The 23777-nt window shown below is 31.6% G+C and overlaps 1 protein-coding gene across 1 annotated transcript in view; it reads left to right on the top strand.

The window, feature by feature from the left end:
* LOC126886918 (eukaryotic translation initiation factor 3 subunit J) overlaps window positions 1-23144 on the top strand; it is a 35629-nt gene extending 12485 nt beyond the window's left edge. The window contains exons 3-6 of the mRNA XM_050654079.1: window positions 6446-6553; window positions 17000-17288; window positions 17586-17722; window positions 22867-23144. Of these exons, the coding sequence (XP_050510036.1) occupies window positions 6446-6553; window positions 17000-17288; window positions 17586-17722; window positions 22867-22926 (594 nt within the window). The 3' untranslated portion in view covers window positions 22927-23144. The remainder of the gene's footprint in view (window positions 1-6445; window positions 6554-16999; window positions 17289-17585; window positions 17723-22866) is intronic.
* Window positions 23145-23777: the final 633 nt, after the last annotated feature.

Genomic DNA, 23777 nt, shown 5'->3' with positions numbered 1-23777 from the left:
ATAAAAACGGCGACTTTTACCCCTTATAACTACCCTCATCCCCAACTCTGGTTTCCGGCTCTGGGGATTTTACTTAGTAATGTCATGATCTACTTCTTCCCAAATTTTGGTCCACTATCTCAATCACGAACGTCGCAAAAAACCCTTTATATTTTTTTTTATTCACCCCTACCCTCACCCCTTTTTCGGCCACGCAGCGTTCCGCCCCTAGAGATTTTACTTAGTTACGTCATGTCCTACTTATTCCCAAATTTTGGTGCACTATCTCGATCATGAGCGTCATAAAAAAATAATAAAATCCGCGACTTTGACCCCTTATAACTACCCTCGGCCCCAACTCTGGTTTCCGGCCGTTGGTGAAAGTCATGTACACAACTAATTCAACATATCCCCGTATAGTTTTTCCATATTACTTATCACGCACAAAATCCGCTTCTATCTCTCCGACTATTAATTTAAAAAGTATTATTTAAAATATTACTGAAAATTCTTCTGTTGCTTTGCTCAAAATTTGCTTCTTTTTTGATTTTATAATTGTGTTTTCATAACCTTAACATATCTGAAGCAATATCTGAAAAACAAACGAGAATTACAATAACTATAAAAAGGAAAGAAAAAATGTAAAAATATTAACAGAGCAGAGAGATAATTGAAAAAAATTCGGAGATAAAATGGAAGAAGATAGCAAAAGTAACCAAATCATGTTATCTAAACCCTTTTATTATTAATATTTTGGACATCCAAATAAAACTGAATAGTTTTATTTAAGTGAAACTGATAAACCACACAGAAATATTGTAAGCACCATACTTAGAAATGGCTTTAATCTTAGAATACCCATAATAATAGTGCAGTCACTGAAGGTTTTCACCTCCGATTTAGTTCCTCCATCGATTTTCATGAAAATTGGTGAGTAGTTAGAGGATACATCAAGGAACAAAGGTGACATGATGCTAACTTGCGCTTTTACCCTGGGGATGGATGCTCCTCCTTCTCGGGGTTGAAAATTATTTTATTAAAAATAATACCACAAATAAATAGAGGTACAAATTCTAAGCAAAATTTGTTATATAAAGTTATTAACGTAAGTCAATACTTTTTGAGTTATTAAAGATCAAAGATTTTATTTTTTTGTAAAAAATAATGCATGTTTTAAAGCTGTTTTTCACGTATAACTCAAAAACTATAAGCTTTTACAAATAAGTTATTAGGTACCAAAATTGAAGATAATAAAAAACGGAATACGCTCTTTATTTAAAGAACTGAACTAATGTTCATTCAAAGTGAGTTATGGGTAATTGAATGTATATTTTTTTCGACGAGTATCCAAACTTGCTAAACATTTGTCAAAGTACTTCGATATACCGATCAAATGAACTCCAGTAGAAGTTAATATCATCAAAACTAAACAAGTTATGATGAAAATAAGAGAGCCCTTTCGAATTTTTTAGGAAAAAGTCAAAAATCAAACATACCCCATTTTCACAAAAGTTCAAATTTATAGTAATGTTTACAAGAATTTCTTTATATTATCATAAGTAATAATTTTAACAATTTTGACCGGTTTAGAATGCATATTTTTGAAAAAAAGATGTAATTTAACAAAATCGGAATTGTTAAAATTATCGTAATTTTCATTTTCTTTTGATAATAACTCCAAAAATGCTCAATATACGTAAAAAATAATATATAACCAAATTTTAGTTTTTTCTGTATCAAACATTTTACCTTTTTACTATTACTGTTGGGTAAAAAATAACCGAGATAGAAACGATTAAAGCTTAAATTTTGCTGCGAGAACCATGTAAGCAGGGCCGGCGATAACGGGTCTGCAAGGGATGCACTGCAGGCGGGCACCCCTGTTTGGGGGCGCCAGAATGAGCTTTTTTTTCTCCTGGGATTCATTTTTTTTATTGTGGTTTAAATTCGTCATAATACCCTTTGTTAGTTTTGCATATCACACATGTAAAATATACAAAAATATGCAATGCCGCATAGAATTCTTACCATGTAGTAATATAATTTATTGGTCAAAGATATTATATTTCAACCAAACAACTTTGGTCTAAATGAGAATGCTTTGTTTATTTTCTTCAAATTTCTTGCAAGTTGTTAACTTTTGTATCAGCAGTTATGAGAGGAAATTAATGATTTCTAGTAAAATAAACACGATTGTGATACTGTTTTCTTGCCGCCTGTGTAATTTAAGTATTATATACTTATTTAGGTGTCGAGTATTAATCCCATAAAAGCATAATGTTTAAAATAAGTTTAGTTTAGAGATTTTTAGATTTAGATTTAGTATTATTCATGTGATTATACCTATACTAATACAGAATAGTCAGTGGCGTAGCTGACAGGCCCGCAAGGCGGGGGGCCCCGACGTTAGGATGGGCCCCTTAAAGTCTTCAAGCTTAATCTTCTACTTTCTTTAAATTGGGGACCAAAACATATTTTCCTAATAAGCATCAAAGTAAGGGAATTTGGAAGGAAATATTGAAGCGGGTAATTGACGCAACTCTTCTCTTTTCGGGTGCAATTTAGCGTTTCGTACTTTCGTGGACATGTTGGTAGTTTAGATGAAAGTGAATCCCAAAAAGGAAATTTTTTGTCGGTGGTTCTCTTACTAGCTAAATATGATCATGTTTTAGCTAAATTAATCGATAAAAACAATAACTTAAAAAAAACAAATTACTTGAGCCCCCAAATACAAAACGAAGTTAAACTGGCTCAAGAAACTGAAAACAAATTTATTCATTTAATTAAAAAAATTGTTTTTATTCAATCATTCTTGATACCACTCAAGATATTTCGAAACACGATCAGCTTAATTTTATTTTCCGGTATGTAACTTGCGATGAAAATAATTTATCTTCTAGAGCAGAAGTTGTTGAAAGTTTTTTGGGATTTATTCGCATGTTAGACCAAAGTGCAAAAGGTCTTGTAAATGAAATTTTAAAATTTATATAATCAAGGCACCTTTCCGTACACAATTGCAGAGGAAAGGGGTATTATGGGGCAAGCGTTGTGAGTGGTGTATATTCAGGCGTACAAAGACGTATTAACTGATATTGAATAAACAGTTTCCTATGTTCATTGTGCATCCCATAATCTGAACCATAGATAAGGGGGTGGGGTGATCTTAGATAAGTGGGTGATCTGAACCTAGTGTTGAATGATGCCGTTGTTGGTGTACAGGAGTTGGTATTTTTTTGATATAATTAAAAAGATTATGTTTTTTTTAGTGCAAGTGTTAAAAGATAGGATGTACTATGTACTATTATGACTTTGGATCCATCGCGTTTGCCAACACATAAAAGGTTATGTGAAACCCGGTGGTCATCCAGACATGATGCTGTTATGGCTTTGCGTGGAGCTTTCTGACAAGTAATGAAATCTTTAACGAAAATTTTATTGCTATCTAAAAAACGATGAAAAATTATAAGTTAATGCATTATTAGAGCATATGAATAATTTTGAATTTGTCGTTACCATTACTATTCAATCTAAAATACTTAACTTTATTAATCTAACATCAAAACTTTTGCAATCTGAAACGGCAGAGTTAACGGTCGCCCTTCAACTTTTTGAAAAAATATTCTAGAAATGAGAAATTCGTTTTCCGAAACTTTAGCAAAAGCAGCAAGAATAGCAGAATAGTGGGGTATTATACCGGAATTTAAAAAAAAAAACGGATAAAACATATAAAAACATTTTACGATGAGCTCAGCTGCGACGAAAAAATAACTTTTTGCAAAAAAAGTTTTGTAGTTAATGTTTTCAATTTAAATTTAGATATAATGTTGCAACAACTTACTAATAGGTTTGTCGAATTAAGATGCATGCATAATAGGTTTTCATGTCGATTCTCAAAAAATCTATTAACACTAACTAATGAAGACTTATTAAAGAAAGGCCAAATATTGTTATTTACACCTATTTTAGTAATTATACTGTTATTAGTTGCCGTTATGTTTATAATACGGGGGCCCACAAAAACAGTCGCGGGGGAGCCCCGCAATCTTCAGCTACGCCACTGAGAATAGTTTGTCAGTTGTACTCTGCAGTTAAAAATCTAGTGTTGCATTCAATTAATATAAAATTATATTTGTTAAGTACTCAGTACTATTATTAAATTACGGTTTCACATTACTGCAGAGACATAATCTTCAGGTTTTAAAGTTATGTCTTATGTGCAGTTTTTATTTAGTTAAATAAAAATGGATTCAAAAAAATTATCTGGGGCACGAACCGAAGAAGAAAAGCCGAAAAAGAAGAAATGACAAAAACAATCTTAGTTCTCTTAGCCAATTTCTTAAAAAAATTAAAATGAAGTTATTCCGTCAGGTCATTGATCCAATAAAACTGTAACCGAACTTTATTTACCGGGGACATTTGCGGATAGGGGAACACCGACTAAGTCGATGCCTCGCTGCCTCTGGAACACACATTTTTAGGACACAAGTCCAAAATCAAGTCATTAATATGGAGAAAAGCTCTTCTAGCTACCCCTAAAATCAGGTGGTTTAACCACATAAAGTAATACAGAGGATGTCCCATAGTCCCATTACCCAGGGCATCCAAGGAAACGTACAGTACAAACCTCCTCATTCGTTAATGTACTGCGATGGGGTGGGGTGGTGTTGGTGTTATAGCTTGGGGGTCAGATAGATACCTACTACTCCAGGTTATGGGCGGTCAGATAGGTAGGTCAGTGACCGGTTTGATCTTCGGAAATGTGGGTCTCACTGTTTCATTAAAACACACATAATGTCCCCAAGGCTGGGGTTGTACGAGTATCTGCATGGGCAAAGATAAAGAAAGTAAGATAAGAAAGTGCCATGCAGGCACGCTGTCAGGGAGACCGTGCCACCCCCTAGCTTTTCGGGTGCTTTAAACTATATATTGTCGTCCAAAGTATACAAAATGTAATGTGCAACATCTTCACGTCTGGCCCCAACCTAAAAATTTTTTATTGGCGCCCATAAGAATGTGTGTGAGGGGGGGGGGGGCGCCTGTGCTAGTTTTGCAGGCGGGCACCTTATACCCTAGCACCGGTACTGCATGTAAGCGGGAACATTTAACCTTTATTTTTGAAAATCTAAGGGGTTTAAAAGATTAAATTTAACGTGGTTTAGTAGCCCTTTGGATTAACTTTTAAATGGTTTTTAGGTGAACCTGATATCGTAAAAAGTAATGGAGTTGTTAAAAAAAAACCGATAACATTTTTTGGAAAAATTTTTAAAAGATAAAGTTTAAAAAATATTTGGATCATAAATTTTAATGCTATGAACTTGTTCTTGGGCTCATTTCTTGGGCTCATTTGATAGAAATTTCTAAGCTCTTTGACAAATGTTTAATAAGTTTTTGTTATAAAATGCATCATTTTCCCGTTATTTAAGCTTGAATACTTAGATTTGGGTACTTGTCGAAAACAATATATATTCAATTACCTATAACTTGCTTTCAGTTAACACTAAAAGGATTTTCTAATAGGCATTTTATTTCGTTTTTTATTAACTTCAATTTTGATAATAACTTTTTTGTAAAAACTTACAGTTTTTGAGTTATTTATGAAAAATCGGTTAAAAACATGCATTTTTCTCACGAAAAATTAAAATCTTTGATCTTTAATAACTCAAAAAGTTTTAATTTATTTTAATATCTTTATATAACAAATTTTGCTTAGAATTTTTGCCTCTGTCGAATTATGGGGTTATTTTTAATAAAATAATTTTCACTCTCAAGAAGGGGTTGCATCCAGCCCGAGGGTAAAAGCGCAAGTTAACATCATGTCACCTTTGTTCCTTGTGATATCTTCTAATCACTAACCAATTTTCATGCAAATCGATGAAGGTTCAACGAAATCGGAGGTAATAGCTCATATCCACCTTCAGTGACTGCACTATAAATGGAATTGAATATATTGTTTTACAATCTTTATTTAAATTGCCTACTCTTGAAAGGCGAATATTGCTAGATGTAGCATTTATTTATAAGTTAATATGAGGAAGCATTGATGCTGTTTTGGAAAAGCTTTACTTCCATACTCCCTGTTGACACCAGATCTCAAGACTTATTTTAGTTAAAATTTTATTATCGAACTTACACTGTAAATAAACCCTTTAAGAGAATGTGTAGAAATCCAAGCAAATTTAATAGCAATGATTTTTTTCATTTTCACTAAGTACCACTATTAAGAATAAGATCCAAAATACCTTTGTATGGAATCACATTGTGTTGTAATCGTTTAAGTTAAATTTAAGATGAGTTGTAAAAAGATGCCAAGTCCGTAAATAAACATTAATTTATATTACTTAGACATCCCAGATATTTGGAAAGGGGTATCATAAAATATAGTAAATTTTTGTGTTCAAATTTCAATTCTATCATTGGAATTTCACTATTGTTATGTTTACCTATAACATATTGTGATATTTTGCAGGAAAGTTGGGAAGACGAAGATGAAGAAAAAAAAGAAGATGGAAAGGCTGATCCAGATCAAAAGAAACCTAAAAAGAAGAGTCTAGCTGAAAAAATAGCTGAGAAAGAGGTAATAATTTAGAAATTTAACAAATAAAGTTCAGTTCACAAAAACATATATTTATTATATTACAGGTGTTTCTCTTAGTTTGGTTAGAAACAATAAAAACCTATTATTTTAAAAACTGTATATGTTACAGTTCAAGTTGATTCTCAGTTAGAGTTGACTTTTCCTAGTTTGAGTCGTCTCCTTGTTTTGAGCGTTTCAGCTACTTATTAGTCCAGGCTGTAACGTCGCCCCCGTTAGGTAAATTATTCTGATTCGATTTTTTTGCACAAACTTACTCAAACAAATACATCCTTATAACAAACACACAGTGTCAGGCGGTACCGCGGTCGAATAATTATTTAACCAATTTTTGTTAACCAAATTCCAAAAATAATTATTATCTACTCTACCTCATATTATAGTCCTGTCGCCAGTGGGGGTACAACGGCCTCCTTAATTCAGATGGACTTACCCAAGTTTTTTTTATGTATTTTGACCAGTAGAACACGAATTTTTTGGGTAACAGTCGATCCGGATGTCGATAAGATTGTTATAAACAAAGAACTTGAGGAATCACATAACAGCGATTTTTCGCAAAACAAAACATTGTTGTGTATTTTTTGGGTCATTCTAAGCAAAAAATGTTTTTACAAGGTTTTTCGTAGGATGCATATTTTTCGACATAAACGCGGTTGAACTTTCAAAAAATCGAAAAATTGCAATTTTTGAACCCGAATAACTTTTGATTGAAAAATAAAATAGCAATTCTGCTTACCGCATTTGAAAGTTCAAGTCAAATTTTATCGGTTTTGATCACTTTCATTGCTAAAAATTAATTTTTTTATTGTTAAACAAAGCTATAAACACATAGTGATTGAATGATGATTTCAATGCATTTCTCATTTGAAATCGAACGAGTAGGCGCACATACAGACTATTTCTACGTAGATTACGTACATTAAAACGCATGTATTGGGCACGAGAAACACTATGTGTTTATGGCTTTGTTTAACAAATAAAAACTTAATTTTTAGCAATGCAAATAATCAAAACCGATAGAATTTGACTTGAACTTTCAAATGCAGTAAGCAGAATTGCTATTTTATTTTTTAATCAAAAGTTATTCGGGTTCAAAAATTGCACTTTTTCGATTTTTTGAAAGTTCATCTTTCACCGCGTTTATCTCTAAAACTATGCACCCTACGAAAAAACTTGTAAAATCATTTTTTGCTGAGAATCGCCCAAAAAATACAAAAAAATGTTTTGTTTTGCGAAAAATCGCTGTTATGTAATTCCTCAAGTTCTTTGTTTATAACAATCTTATCGACATCCGGATCAACTGTTACCCAAAAAATTCGTGTTCTACGGGTCAAAATACATAAAAAAAACTTGGGTAAGTCCATCTGAATTAAGGAGGCCGCTGTACCCCCACTGGTGACAGGACTATTATGTTTAAGTTTTTATTGTGTGAAAATTGTAAATATAGATAGCAATACATGAAGGGTTTAAAGTGTGCCTGAAGTAATAATGTATTTTAAATGGGATTTACTTTTTCGCACTGTTTTTCGCCTTGTCGCGGTGATGACATGTGAGCAATAAATTACAAAAAAAGTTTTGACAGTTTTGTGGTTTGACAGAAATTTGAATTTTTAAATGTCAAAGTTCTTAAAAAATTGTAAAATAGGAGTGTAGGGGAGACTGGGTAACAGTGAGACATGGGTAACAGTGAGACACTTGAAATATTTTCCCTCCTTTTCGCCACGTGGAGATATTATTACTTACAGTCGGAAAAATGAAAGAATACCCATGAACGAACATATAAAACACTCTGTATTTTCCTGTCACTGTGTCACAAAGAAAATTGGCCAGCGCAAGCACATGTAATAATAATTATTACATGTACTTGCGCTGGCCAATTTTTTGTATGACGCGGTGACAGGAAAATACAGAGGGTTTTATATGTTCGTTCATGGGTATTCTTTCATTTTTCCTACTGTATACGTGCCTGCTGTATTTACTGGTTACTGATTACTAATATGTTCGGCGGCCGTGCAGTTTCAGTTTATGATTTATCGTGATAAAGTTTGTTTGGTGGGCACTAAGTAAAATAATACAGGGATTTTGAGAATTTTTTATAAAAGCATGTTAATTATTAAGATTTTTCTAGTATTACTATGACATTGTGTGTAGATTAGTAAACATGATGCCACAGTTTAGCAATGCAAACTAAGTTTTATAATACCAAAAATAATATTTTTTAAATTTTATGGCAAATGGGTAACAGTGAGACGGGGTACATTGAGACATGTCTCGCTGTTACGCAGATGTTATAAAAAATTACATTTTTTATTTTTTTTTTTTCTAAAATTTGTAGTAAAAGGCATTAAGATGATATTGCCAAGACCAGTTTGTTAACGTCATACTAAACGGCAATTTTTTTTTCATTAGAGACAAATTTCAATTTAATAAATTTACGTTATTTCCGATCCCTATTTTTTTAATAAATAAGTACTTTGTAACTTGAATTTGTTTTTTTATTTGTTTTATTTTGCATATAAATAAATATTTTATAATTTAAATGTTTTTTTATGTTTTCTTTCCTATAAATATTATACTGTCTCACTGTTACCCATGCATGGCTAACACTGAGACAAATGACAACTTGACCTTATGTGTCGAATACAAACTAAACAAACCGAACTATTTTCAAATTTGACTTTTTCTTGTGTAATGAACACATGTGAGAATACAATCCTGAAGAAATTTTGTTTATACATGTCACAGTAGTGAACTTATGGTTAAATGAAAAAAAAGTGTCTCACTGTTTGTTACCCAGTCTCCCCTATGCCAGTGACGAAGAGTTGCAGTTTTTTTATTTGTTTTTTGGTAGATAAAATATTGTATGAAACTGTGCGTGAAGTACTTTTTGCGCACTTAGGCGATGTATAGCACTCGACCTGCTCGTGCTCTAAACATCGCGTGCGTGCGCAAAAAGCATACTTCATGAACTGTTTTATAAATAACTAGGTAAGGATTTCACTCCGGACAAATTTTTTTAGAATATTTTGGTCATTCGGAGCAAAAAAGGTCAATTGTGATTTTTCTCTAAAATTGATAGTTTTCGAGTTATACGCGATTTAAAATTTGAAAAATGCGAAATGACCATTTTTAAGGCTTAATAACTCGATTAAAAACTATTATTATGAAAGTCAGAAAGTCACCTAATCAAAGTTTAAAGCCCCCTACAAGATCCTGAAGAAATTTTTGTCGTTATTTTATTACTAAGCTGTTATTTTTAATTATCAACAATGAGCGCTAAAAGCGTATTGAGGCGGCCGTCAATGTGAGTGCGAGTAAGATCATCCATTCCGACCGTCCAATGGTGCATCTCAGTCGCACTCACATTGACAGCCGCCTCAATACGCTCCTAGCGCTCATTGTTAATAATTAAAAATAACAGCTTAACAATACAATAATGACAAATATTTCTTCAGTACCTTGTAGGGGGGTCGTTAACATTTGATTTGGTGACTGTCTGACTTTCATAATAATAATTTTTAACTGAGTTATTAAGTCTTGAAATGGTCATTTTCGCATTTTTCTAATTTTAAATCGCGTATAACTCGAGAACAATAAATTTTACAGAAAAATCACAAAAGACCTCTATTGCTCCGAATGACCCAAATTAATTATGTAAAAAAATGTCCGAAGTGATTTTTTTTTTAATTTGTTTAAAAAAAATTGTTTAAACAATTTTTCGATTACGGTACCACCTGACACCCTGTGGATTCGTTATAAAGACCTCTTGTTGAGTAAGTTTGTGCAAAAAAATCGTACTGGAATAATTTACCTAACGGAGGCGACGATACAGCCTGGACTATTAATATCACGATTTGAACATAATATACAGTAACATTTAATTTCTAGAATCGGTTGTTTGTGTGAATCAACTTTTACTAAATGGCTTTGGGAAGAGTATACTTTAACTAGTTGGAGTCTACTTTTACTAGTAAATGCTGAATAAAAATCTTCATTTTATATTTATAATCAACTTTTACTAAAACCAGCCGTTTGAGTCGACTCGAACTAGGAAAAGTCAACTCCAACTGGATAATCAACTTGAACTGTAACATATACACAAATTATAGGAAAGTCTGCACACAAAGTAGTAAATGATTTTGTTATCCTCCCCATACACCTGATCATCATTTGTTGCTAAAACATTTGTAGAATAATCTCTATGAACACATTGATTAAATTTATTCTTCTTCTTTTTGTATATACATGAGTCTGTCTGTTTTTTCAATGTGCCTCTAATAAGTTGTCGTTCCATCGTTTTCGTGGTCTTCCAATTATTGATCATCTTCCTATTAGGGAACCGGCTCCCGCTGACCTTACTACTCTACTTGTTGTCATTCGGTTTATGTGGTCATTCCATTCTATTCTTCTGTTTATTACCCAGTTATTAATGTCTTTCTGTAATGTCATTTCTTTTGATAAAAACATTTAATAATATTACTAATATTTACAAACATATAGATCATAATCCAAAATAGTGTTCATAATTTCTTGATAGTTTGATCTAAATCATCTGCTTCCCATGCAAGCTAGATACAGTTTCAGCTATCATGCGAATACTTAACAATCAGATCTAATGAGAAGATCCACCTAAGCGTAAATTACCTTTAACCTCTTTTCAACTATCATGAAAATATTTCCAATAATACGAGTACTTGCGAAAAAAAGTGCACAATAACGAACGTGAAAAAACATATACATCTGCCATTTAGGGCAGTCAATGAGAGCAAGAACAGGTTATTACCTCCGAATTCTATCCTACTGCATGGATTTTAATGAAATTTTAGGAATAGCCTGAAAATATCTCCTTATTCAAAGTCTACCCTATGCCGATGTGTGCTTTTGTCTTGGGGGCGGTTCCCACCCCTTCTCGGGGGTGGAAAATTTTTTGGTTAAACAACTACGGAAGTTGCTAGAGAACCTAATTCTAAGCAAAAATTGTTCTACAATTTTTTTTTTCGAAAACTCAATAGTTTTTGAGTTATTCGTGGTTGAAAATTAGCCATTTTCATTGAAATAAACACCTTTTCAAACGGTTTTTTGTGAATACCTAAAAAACAATGCATCTAACAAAAAAAATTATATAAAACATTTTTGTAGCTCATAAAAAAACAAAGAGATTCGTTCCTTCTTCAATCTTTTAGTTATAACACAAAAAGAGATATGGTAGATAAAAAGAGTTTGTTTTTGGTGCATGCTCAAATCAGTGTATTCAACTTGAAATAACAGAGAAACGGTCGATTTTAGGTGTATAATGCTACCAATACTTTTTATTGTGCTTGAAAAGTCCTTTCAAATAAGCAATATTAAATGTCGATTACATTCAAACTAAGCGAGATATGCTGCAAAAAATTGATGACTAACGAATTTTAAGAAAAAAATTGAGAAGTATATTTAACCCCTCATCCACAAGAATTTAAATGCATCGTTTTCCTTCTACAATACATGTTACTACAGTGTTATTTTTATGTTCAAAAAGTTGAGCGGGTTTAAAATGAATGGTTTTTGAAAAAAATAAGATCAAATTATAGAGCGAATATTTAAATTTTCTTAAAAATCATCCTTTTTCTCCATGTAACTTGAAAATGATAAGAGATACTGTTATAAAAAATGAAATCAAAATGTTTATCTAGAAGAAACCTACATTTTTGTATGGCATCTTTTTTTGTTGGCATCTCTTATCATTTTCGAGTTACATGGAGAAATAGGAAGATTTTTAAGAAAATTTAAAAATGCGCTCAACAATTTGATCTTATTTTTTTCAAAAACCATTCATTTTAAACCCGCCCAACTTTTTGAACATAAAAAGAACACTATAATAAAATGTATTGTAGAAGGAAAACGATGCATTTAAATTCTTGTGGATGAGGGGTTTTCTTTCATTTTTTTCTTAAAATACGTTAGTCATCAAATTTTTTACAGTTTATCTCGCATCGTTTGAATGTAGTGGACATTTAATATTGCTTATTTTAAAGGTCTTTTCAAGCACAACAAAAGTTATTGGTAGCATTATACACCTAAAATTGACAGTTCCTCTGTTATTTCAAGTTAAATACACTGATTGAGCATGCACCAAGAAAACAAGTTCTTTTCACTTACCATATCTCTTTTTGTGTTTAAACTAGAAGATTTTTTTAAACTAGAAGATTCATAAAGGAAAGAATCTCTTTGTTATTTTATAAGCTACAAAAATGTTTTATATGGTTTTTTTAGTTAGATGCATAGTTTTTAAGGTATTCGCAAAAAACCGTTTGAAAAGGTGTTATGTTTCAATGAAAATGGCCAATTTTCAACCAGAAATAACTCAAAAAGTATTGAGTTTTCGAAAAAAATTATAGAACAGTTTTTGCTTAGTATTTGCTTAGTTATTGCTCTATCAACTTCCGTAGTTATTTAAGCAAAAAATTTTCCACCCCCGAGAAGGGGTGGGAACCGCCCCCAAGACAAAAGCACACATCGGCATAGGGTAGACTTTGTTTCTTGGGCTATTCCCTACTTACTGTGAAAATATCACGTAAATCGATATAGTAGGATGGAATTCGGAATTAAATGGTAAGTTTCATGTGAAATTTGTCATACTTCTAATGAACACTAAAGCTGCAATTATAATCTTTCAATTTAAATGGTAAGTTTCATGTGAAATTTGTCATACTTCTAATGAACACTAAAGCTGCAATTATAAGGATTTGTTTAGAGAAGCGAGAATAATTATTAATATTCCAAAAAGAAAAAAGATTATGATATGCTAAGCAGCTGATGGTTCTGAATATTCCAGTCAAACGTTATGCCTGTTCTACTCTGTTCGCGGTGTGCAAGTACTTGGAGGGGATACGAAAAACGATCGTGCGCGAATAGCGGACAAATCTTGCAACTTTCTTAAATAATTCATATTGTCAATTGAAATTGTCAAATTGACGTATATTTCATACCTACTGTCATTGAAGAAGAAAAATTATATGTTACTCCACAATATTGATATGATATGCAATTATTATATAAAAGTAAATTTATTAATTGTATTTTGCTTGCACTACTGCATTTTAGTAATTAATTTTATTTGCTACATACAATTGTTTATACTGAATTCGCTCTATCGAGATTCACTTTGACACTGACGTTAGTAATTTCTTTTTTGGGAAATTCATTTGTCAAAAGTGACTGAAAATTACTACACAACCAACGCACCTGCTCATAGCCAATATTATTAATAGTAAACAGACATAAAAATAACATAAACCTTACGCTAATCAATAAATATTTATTTACACCATTATAATGTATTGATAACAAATGAGAAAATTATTTATTGTACAAAATAAAAATATTTTGTAGAAATAAACTTCACAAAATTTTATGAGATTAGTAGACACTCCCACTATTTCTAATAATTCTTCTTTTTTTTAATGACAGATTAAGTTGATTTTAGCAGTTAATAGTGTGAGGTAGGAATTTTTGTGTTGTATGTTTCCTATTCCGAATGTGTCACATTGAATCTCGGTAGAGCGAATTCAGTATACCTTTTAATAACATAACCTCAGTCTTACTTTTTCTTCTTATAATTTTTTTTGGCCTATGGCCTTGACAATTATCCAGCAACCAGGACCAATATGATTGGCCAATATAATTATAAAAGTGCGAAAAAAGTTGCAGAGCTATGAAACCAGGTGTCGCTTTTCCGAACTTGCACGGTCCCAATAGATGTGAAACCTGGAAAGTGACAAAATCCCTTACAGACAAACTTCTTCTTCTTCTTTTGGCATCATAACCCTGGATGGGTCTTTGGCTGTCTTGCTATGTCCTTCCATTCAGATCTCTCTTGTGCCCTTCTCCTCCATTGTCTTATATTCATGGTTTTCAGGTCATCTTCCACGTCATCCAACCATCTCGTCCTGGGCCTTCCTTTTTTTTGCCTTCCTACCGGCTTCCACTGTAATATCTTTGTCGTTTTTGTATCTTCTTGTTCTTATCGCTGAACATGTCCCAGACATGATAGTCCAGGAACCGAAGCTTTTCACCTCTCGCTTTTTACAGAATGGATCGATTTGCTTGAAAATTTGAGAATAAGTAGTGGATAGTCCAAGGATCAAAATCTGTATGATGCCGAAAGGCGCTTTTACCATTGGAGTGGTTGCCACCCTATCTTGGGGGTGGAAATTTTTTATTATATTTTGACCGCAAAAGTTGATAAAAACATTCATTCTAAGCAAAAAATATTCTATACATTTTTTTGATAAAATTAATAGTTTTCGATTTATTCGCTATCGAAAGTGTTAGTTTTATATAAAAAAATCAATGTTTTTCGATTACTCATTTACGATTCACTCAATTTTTGTCGTAGAAAAAAAATTTTCAAACCATATTCTTGGGAATTAAATAACTTACAATTTCATATTTAAACATTTTTTTCGTATCTCTGATGTTAATCTTTCTATTCTGAAAAAAATGACATTTTTTACAAATCTACAAAAATTCGTTATTCGCTTTTAACTCCAGTTTTTTAAAAACTAATCATTCTAAGCCAGCCAAACTTCTAGAATCTATTAATAATACATAAACAAAGAAGAATGAATAAGGCCAATGACTAACAACACTTCTAACTTACATTATTATGCTTCCAATTGGATTCGTCCTTTTTTTTTCAAAAAAATATATTGATTTTTTAACCGTAACTTTTTTTATTTTTTATCTTAGAAAGTTTGGTAAAAAAGAATTTCGTAGGATTTTACAAGATCTATAAGCATATTAATATAATTTTTTTTAATTCTCAGTTGCAAAAACAGGTGACCTTGAAAGGGTTGGTAAAGGTGGTTTTTGCATGTTATTACAAGTTTTAATTGTCAATAGCTCCCTCAATTTTTGCTGTAGAAAAAAATTTTTGAGGCCAGGTTCTTGGGAATTAAATAATCTACAATTTCATTTTTTAATTTTTTTCTTATCTCTGATGCTAATCTTAATTCCGAAGAAAAGGGCATTTTTTACCAACCTTCAAAAATTCGTTATTCGCTTTTAACTCGCATTTTTTTTAAACTAATTATTCTAAGCCGGTCAAACTTCTAGAATCTATTAATATTACATAGATAAAGAAGACGAAAATAAGGTCAATGACTCATTTTAATTAGGGTGGTGATTATGGGGTTGTTTCCGAATTTCTGGAGATCTCGAAAAATGCATAGTTTTCCCGTCTTTTGACTTTTAAACTACAATATTTAGCATTTGACGAAGAAGAGCTAATATATAATAAAGTTTAGCTCGATTACTATTGGTCTTAAAGAAGATTTAAAAAAACGGTTTTGTTTATTTTTTCAAAAGGTACATTTTTGTTAAGTAAAGTTGTTTTGATAAAACGAAAACTTTTTGAGTTATTAACAGAAAACTGATTAAAAACATTGGTTTTTTCAATATAAAACTAACACTTTCGATAGCGAATAAATCGAAAACTATTAATTTTATCGAAAAAAAGGAAAGAACGTTTTTTGCTTAGAATGAATGCTCTTTCCAACTTTTGCGGTCTAAATATTATAAAAAAATTCCACCCCCGAGATGGGGTGGCAACCACCCCCATGGTCAAAGCGCCTTTCGACCTCATATAGATTTTGATCCTTGGACTATCCACTACTTATTCTCAAATTTTCAAGCAAATCGATCCATTCTGTAAAAATTGTGAGTTTTTGTCCTATTTTAAGCTTCATTACTTGGACTATGACAGTCTTGCTTACAGACAAACTGCAGGTCTTTATTAACAAATGTCTACAAGAATTGTTCATCCAGAAAGTGGGGTTGAAACGGTTACACATTCTGAAAAAAATAGTTCCAGTATTGCAAAGATTGCGCTAGAGTGAAATCCCAACGAAAATGAAAAAGAGGTCGCCCACCACAAACTGGTAGAAGATCCATCATGGTCAAGATAAGAGGTCAAAGAAAGTCTTGGAATGAGGTGAATGCCTTAGTGCAAAATAGAACCTGATGGCGCGTTTTCACTGAAGCTCTATACTCCACTTACGAGTTAAGGAATTTTATATAAACAGCTGACAGTAGCCTAGGGTTTTCCACATAATCTGTTTAATAGTCACGTCTAATATAATCTCATTGCTCAACTGAAAGCTGAGAATTTCTTTTCTCTTTCATAGTTTTTCCAGCTAAGTAACATTTAGTTTCAATTTTACATATTTAAAGTGATTTAACTATTTTTTTCTTTTTTGGATTGTGAAATATTGAAGTTGTTGGTTGTCATCCCACATTTGGAAAGATAAACTATCAGAGCACCTTCCAACACTAGATTAAAAAAAATAAAAGTGGTTAGGTTCTTTAGTTAGGTAATAAAATAATATTTAGTGCCAAATCTATATTTTTCATATGCTAAAACGCACATTATCTATGATTTTGTTTTAGAGGTTAAAAAGAGAAGAAATGGAACGAAGACTTAGGGAAGAGGCTGAAGAGGATATACCACCAGAAGAAAAACTTAGACGTCAGCAGGAATCTGACCTGAAATTAGCTCTTGAAACAACTTTTGGTGGTAACAAAACTACTGAAGTTCTTACTGATCTTACATTACCTAATTCAACAGAGGAATTTGATAGCTTTACTGATACCCTTTCCAAAAAACTCATTACTCTATCCAAAAGTACTGAATATCCAAATTTTGTAGAAAATTTGACTAGAAGTTTATGTGCCACAAGTAAGTATTTCTTGAAATATTTTCTTAATGCTAAACCTACTAACACATTCAGCCAATAGTTAATAAGTAATTATCAATAAGGTTTATATTAATGTATTGATATTCTAGTCAGAGTGAAAAATCATTACACAGGGTAATATGGCCCATATGCACGCCAATGGTGAATATAAAATTCTTAATTGTACGTTAAAAAATGCGCAATAAATAAATCGTCAGTTTGTAATAAAAAATTCAACAACCCGTATCTCGGAAACCAAGCATTGGTAACATAATCTAATTTTTATTATTTTGTTTTAGTGTCATCTTTGGATATTAAAAAAGTTAAAAACTCATTAGATAATCTATTTTTGGAAAAACAAAAAATAGAAAAAGGTGACAAGGCGAAAAAGAATAAAGGAAAAGGCAAAGCGAAGCTCCACATTGAAGGTGATAATGTAAGTATAATGAATATGTGGTTGATTGGAATTAGAAATGTAAGAATCTTTAAGGTTTGTTAACACGGAACTGATTATTATTGATCAAATGCCAACATTAACATCAAAATTTCTTGTTATTTTGTCACGTTATTTTTTTATGTAATTCATAATGAAGTAGTTTTCAATCCTAACAGCAATATTAATAATATTTAAAAATATTAAAATATTACTAAAAGATTTTTAAATTGAAAACTTATTGGTCCATTTCCTTGGCTTACATCACAAAACAAAACGTTTTCAGGGTCTTTTAAATACTTCTTTTACAAAGGACCTTGTATTTTTTGTGATTTTTTTCTAGTTTGAATAAATCATTTGATTGGGCGGTAACTTACAAATTAAATATTTGTTAAAAAAAAATTAATTTTTGTAAAAAAAGTTAATTTTTTTAAATCTATGGTTCTTTTCACTAAACTGTTAATTCATAGTCAAATTTAATTTTTTTTTTATAAAAAATTAAGTAATTGTGTGGGGAAAAAATAATTATGCCATTTTAATTGCCTATTTGTCCAATTTGTAAAATTCTTATTAGAGTTTTCAAAAACCGTATACAGGGTGAAATTTTTTTCTAAGACCAAAACGAACTAATTTTTTAAAGCCGGACCTGATTTTTTCTAGTTTGATTAAATCAGTTGATTGGGTGGTAATAGTGTAACAATTGACCAAAATAAGAGACACATCGATCTTACCGTTCAAAAATTATGACGAATACAAATTTCTGTAAAAATTAACAAGTCGCCCTGTATATTATTAAACAATGAGAGCAGACACTTTTTAATGGTCATTTGTTATTTCCCATAGAGGCCTGCATAGGAGGTCAGAGTATGTACAGTTCCTCATGACTCACCCTGTATGACCTAGTCTGCTCGTTAGAGTTTCTTGGTTTTTTGTTGAGATTCAGGGAGGTATTTTTTGACATTCAGCTCTCTGATTTTACTCTCAGAACACCTTCTGGCCGAGTGTTTGGTACAGGTACAGAATCTGCGACTGGAATCACCTATCTTATCGTTCCTTTTTTGTGTGTAATTGTAAGCTCAAAAGAGTTGCACATTTCTCAACTCTGATCTCTGATCACTTTTCTGATTTTTTATCTCGTCATCCATATTTGTTCCCACGAGTTCAGAAGAAATACTGCCAGTCAAGGCAGTGCTCCCTTACTGTGCTAAGGCTGTAATCTCCTAGGGTTTGTCAGCTCTCTGGGGCATCGCTTACGGCAACATTTTGTCCCCTGTGCCATACATCCCCTTTAATTGTAATGCATCTGTCTGTAATTTTCCCGTTGAGAACATTACCACGTATCTACACGTATACTACAGATTTATATACACATAAAGTATATATAGCAGGGTCTCCATTGACGGAAATTTACTATTTGCCAAACTAGTTGCAACTTTATTTATTGTTGTATACACGTTTTTTATTATTACATACGCGGTAATTCGATATATCTGAAAATGTTTATTTTCACCAACAATTTATTTCAATGTGTATAGAATTTTTTTTATTTTATCAATTTAGTATATATATTTTATATTTATAAAGAGGATGAGTATTTATTTTCGGCTGCAATACTATTCAAATGGGGATTCATTTTTTTCGAATCCTGAGAAAACTAATAAGTATTTTTGAAAAATTTAAACGCAGAATGATAGATTACGTTATTAGCGAGGGCCGAAAGTCCCTGAGAACTTCTATAATGTTTATTTTAATAAGTTACAGGGGTAAAACTAAGAGAAAATTTAGTGTGATTTTTAATTTCAAATATCTCATTCATTTTTTGACAGAAACGCAGAATGAAATACAATTTAGTCTTTCATTCTGCGTTTAAATTTTTCAAAAATATTTATTGGTTTTTTCCTGGCTGTTTCATGGCCGTGGTAATATTTTCCAAATCTATCTTTGTTTTATAACGCACTCAGTCGAATAGAATATTGTCAGCATATTGTCAGTCAGACAGTGACAATTTTAAATATTTGACATGACATCGGGAATATTTTGAGTTGTTGATTAAATAATATTGATATATAGTGTATTTGATAAATAATTGATTTAAGATGTGAACTTAATAAAAAGTTATTTATTGTGTATTATTTGTGGAAAATCCAAGCAGAGAATACATCAGGATAATATATTCTGTGATCCAAGTATTTTGTCGTTAAAGATGTTCAAAATTGTAAGCGTTCCATAGTAACAATATACACTGGGGTGCAAAATTAACCGGACACCTTAAAAATGGGTCATTTTTGATGTCTCGAATTTCCTAAACCTGTTGTCCGATTTAAGTGATTATTTAATATGTTATAGCCTTATTCGTTAACAATATGGATGTAATCATATTGTTACTAAAGGGGTAAATTTTCATTGTATACCGGATGTACCAATGAAACTGTGTTTTTTTCTCAAACTCCGCATCACCCTGTGGAATATTCTGGCATTTATAAAATACTGAAATGAAAACCCAACTATGGATTCATGTTTTCTCAACATTCTGTTTTTTTATTCATTCGCTTATGTTTGACCATAAAAAAGTTAGGTACTTTTACAATTACCCATGTTTTTCATGAATACAGGGTGTTTTTAAATAAGTGTGGCAAACTTCAAGGGGTAATTCTACATGAAAAAATAATGACAATTTGCTTTATAAACCTATATCCGCAAATGATTCGTTTCTGAGATAGAGGGTGTTGAAATTTTTCTTACAAACTGACGATTTATTTATTGCTTTAAAACCGCTTGAGATATGCAAATGAAATTTGGTTGATTTTAAGACGTAGTTATTGTACATTTTTTGACATACAAGTAAGAATTTAATATTCACCATTGGCGCGCATACGGGTAATATGAGCGGTTATATTACCCGTATGCGCGCCAATGGTGAATATTAAATGCTTAAATTGTATGTCAAAAAATGTGCAATAACTACTTCTTAAAACCGACCAAATTTCATTTGCATATCTCAACCGGTTTTAAAGCAATAAATAAATCGTCATTTTGTAATAAACATATCAACACCCCCTATCTCGGAAACGAAGCATTTGCGGACATACCGTTTATAAAGCAAACCCTCATTATTTTTTATGCAGAATTACCCCTTAAAGTTGGCCATACTTATTTAAAACACCCTGTATTGATGAAAAACGTGGCTAGTTGTTAAAGAACCTAATTTTTTTATTCGCGGTGTGCAAGTACTCGGAAGGGATACGCGAAACGGTCGTGCGCGAATAGCGGAGAAATATTGCAACTTTCTTAAATAATTGAAATTGACGTACATTTCATACCTATTGTCATTTAAGAAGAAAAATTATATATTGCTTTACAATATTTATATGATATGCAATTATTATATAAAGGTAAATTTAATTAATTGTATTTTGCTTGCAGTACTGCATTTTAATAACTAATTTTATTTACTACATACAATTGTTTACGTTTTAATAACATAACCTAAATCTTATTTTTTCTTCTTATTATTTTTTTTGGACTATGGCCTTGACAATTATCCAGTAACCAGGACCATATGATTGGCCAATATAATTAAAAGTGCGAATAAAAGTGCAGAGCGAAGAAACCAGGTGTCGCTTTTCCGAACTTGCACGGTCCCAATAGTCCAATGTAAGCGAATGAATCAAAAAACAAAATGTTGAGAAAACATGAGGCTATAGTTGGAATTTAATTTCAGTATTTTATAGATGCTAGAATGTTCCACAGGGTGATGCGAACTTTGAGAAAAAAACACAGTTTGATTGGTACACCCGGTATACAATGAAAATTTAACTGTTTAGCAACAATACTATTACAGCGATATTGTTAAAGAATAAGGCTATAATATATTAAAAAAATCACTTAAATCGGAAACAGGTTTAGGAAATTCCAGACATCAAAAATGACCCATTTTTAAGGTGTCCGGTTAATTTTGCACCCCAGTGTATTATTAAAAAATCACTTTTCACTAAAAAACATTTTTCCTCTTTTCTCCATTGAGTATTAGTTTTTGTTGTACATATAAATTATTACAATCACTGAATACATAGTTAGTGAAAAAATTATCACATTTATTAACTGAATTAATAATTATTTGTAATTATACAAATAACAGTTATCCAAGAATATTCAAAAGCCATCTCTTTAAGTTAACGATGACATTTTCAAGTAGAATGACATTCTAGTAATGTTTACATATCCATACCAGTGTGAATTTTACTACACGTACTTTGCCGTGTAACCACAGAAAAAGTAGGGATAGCCGTAAAATATTTGCGAATTATGTACCGATGGCCTTAAAATGTTCAGTAATGTTCCGTTTATCATAAAATTTAGTTAATACTACACTAAGCCGATTATTCTATTGGTAACACTGCAAACATTATATACAAATTTGAAATGTGTTTAATTTTGTGCAAATTTATAGTAGTATATATGCTACGGGTACAGTTAGATTAATGGGTAAACCTAGGATTTACTGACTGAATAAATAGTACCGCGAGGTATTGGTAAAATAAATGCAAATGTAAAGCTGCTGGAGTTCTTTGTAACTCCAAATACCACAGCAGCTTGTCTTGTTTGAACAAATAGATTATACATTTGATTTCTGCAGTATTTATAGTTTTACTTTCCTTACTTTGTAAAATGCATTTTTTCTCAAATTAAAGATATATCTCACACATTTATGGCATTGTTATTACTAATATACCCAAATAAGCATTTAACCAAGCGGCAGGTAGAATGAGTTTTACCCGAGTAAAACCCGAAATTTGAACTATATTTCGGAATTACTATCGGATATTACCCGGATACTACCCGGGTAATCCTAGGCTTAACCGTTAAGGTTGTATCATATTATCCGTTCGGGCACGTAGCATTGCGTTTCCGAAAAATATAAAAACCTGATTTTACAAAGAGTTGTCTGATACTATAAGCTCCGTATAGTATGAATTGTTCATATTTAAAACCATAAAAACAATATTTTTCGGAAACGAAACGCTACGTGCCCGAAGGGATAAATATGAATCGTCCTTTAATCTAACTTTACCCGTAACATTTACAAGTAGACAAATTTAAGCACTTCCAATTTTAATTCACAACTAATATTCTTCTTTTTTTTTCAGCAATTTAACCAATTATCAGCTTACGTTAACGACTACGATGAATACGACGATTTTATGTAGCAACAAAAACTTCGGATATTTAACTATTGTATTTTAATATTTTTTATCTAAGTTATTCAAATTGTTACATAAACTTCTAATTGAGAAATGGTATTTTATCAATTTATGCAATATGTTCCCCAAATGGAATGATCACATGTTAAATTAGTATGTATATGATACTAACTGGTTTCAGAATGGCACAGATACTTGCAACAATTAAAAGTTAATTCTTAAAACTTTTGGTATTTTTAGTCTCTAGTTACACATTAAACTATTACTATATTTTTTGATTTCTGTAATGAAGTATTGTCTGAATTAAGTATACAGTAGAACCTGCCATATCCGGACCTGTCATATCCGGACGGTTGTGGGCCGTCCGGATGTATCGAAATCTACCGAGAAAGTCAGTCCTCCTGTTTGACAACGCACTAAAAGAAGAACTAAAAGATTGCGAAATAATGTATTATAGAATCTATAAAACGTGTCTATCGACGAAAGTTATTGACGGCGTTGATTACTGGAATGTATGAAGGAGAAAACGTTTCAGAGACTATAAAAGAAGTAGTGGTCTTGATATCCGGATTTTTTCATATCCGGATCGGTCTGTCGCCACATTGATCCGGATATGGCTGGTTTGACTGTACTTTGTTATTGAAACCGCGGCAGTATACGATTTTTTGTTTACAAATAAATAAAATCAATAGTGGTATTATTTTCGTAAGAAATAATAAAACTTGTAAGCCACAGATTTGTTTATAAAATAGAACTGGTATGAGCATATTTTAAGGAAAAAACTAGACGCTTATAGATCGCAAAAATTTCATAAGTTTTCTGATTTAAAAATGCTGGTCTCCCCTTCGAATGGTACC

Source organism: Diabrotica virgifera, chromosome 6, assembly GCF_917563875.1.
Source record: "Diabrotica virgifera virgifera chromosome 6, PGI_DIABVI_V3a".
NCBI lineage: Eukaryota > Metazoa > Arthropoda > Insecta > Coleoptera > Chrysomelidae > Diabrotica > Diabrotica virgifera.
The sequence above is the reverse complement of the archived record's forward strand: the minus strand, read 5'-3'. Positions and strand labels throughout refer to the sequence as shown.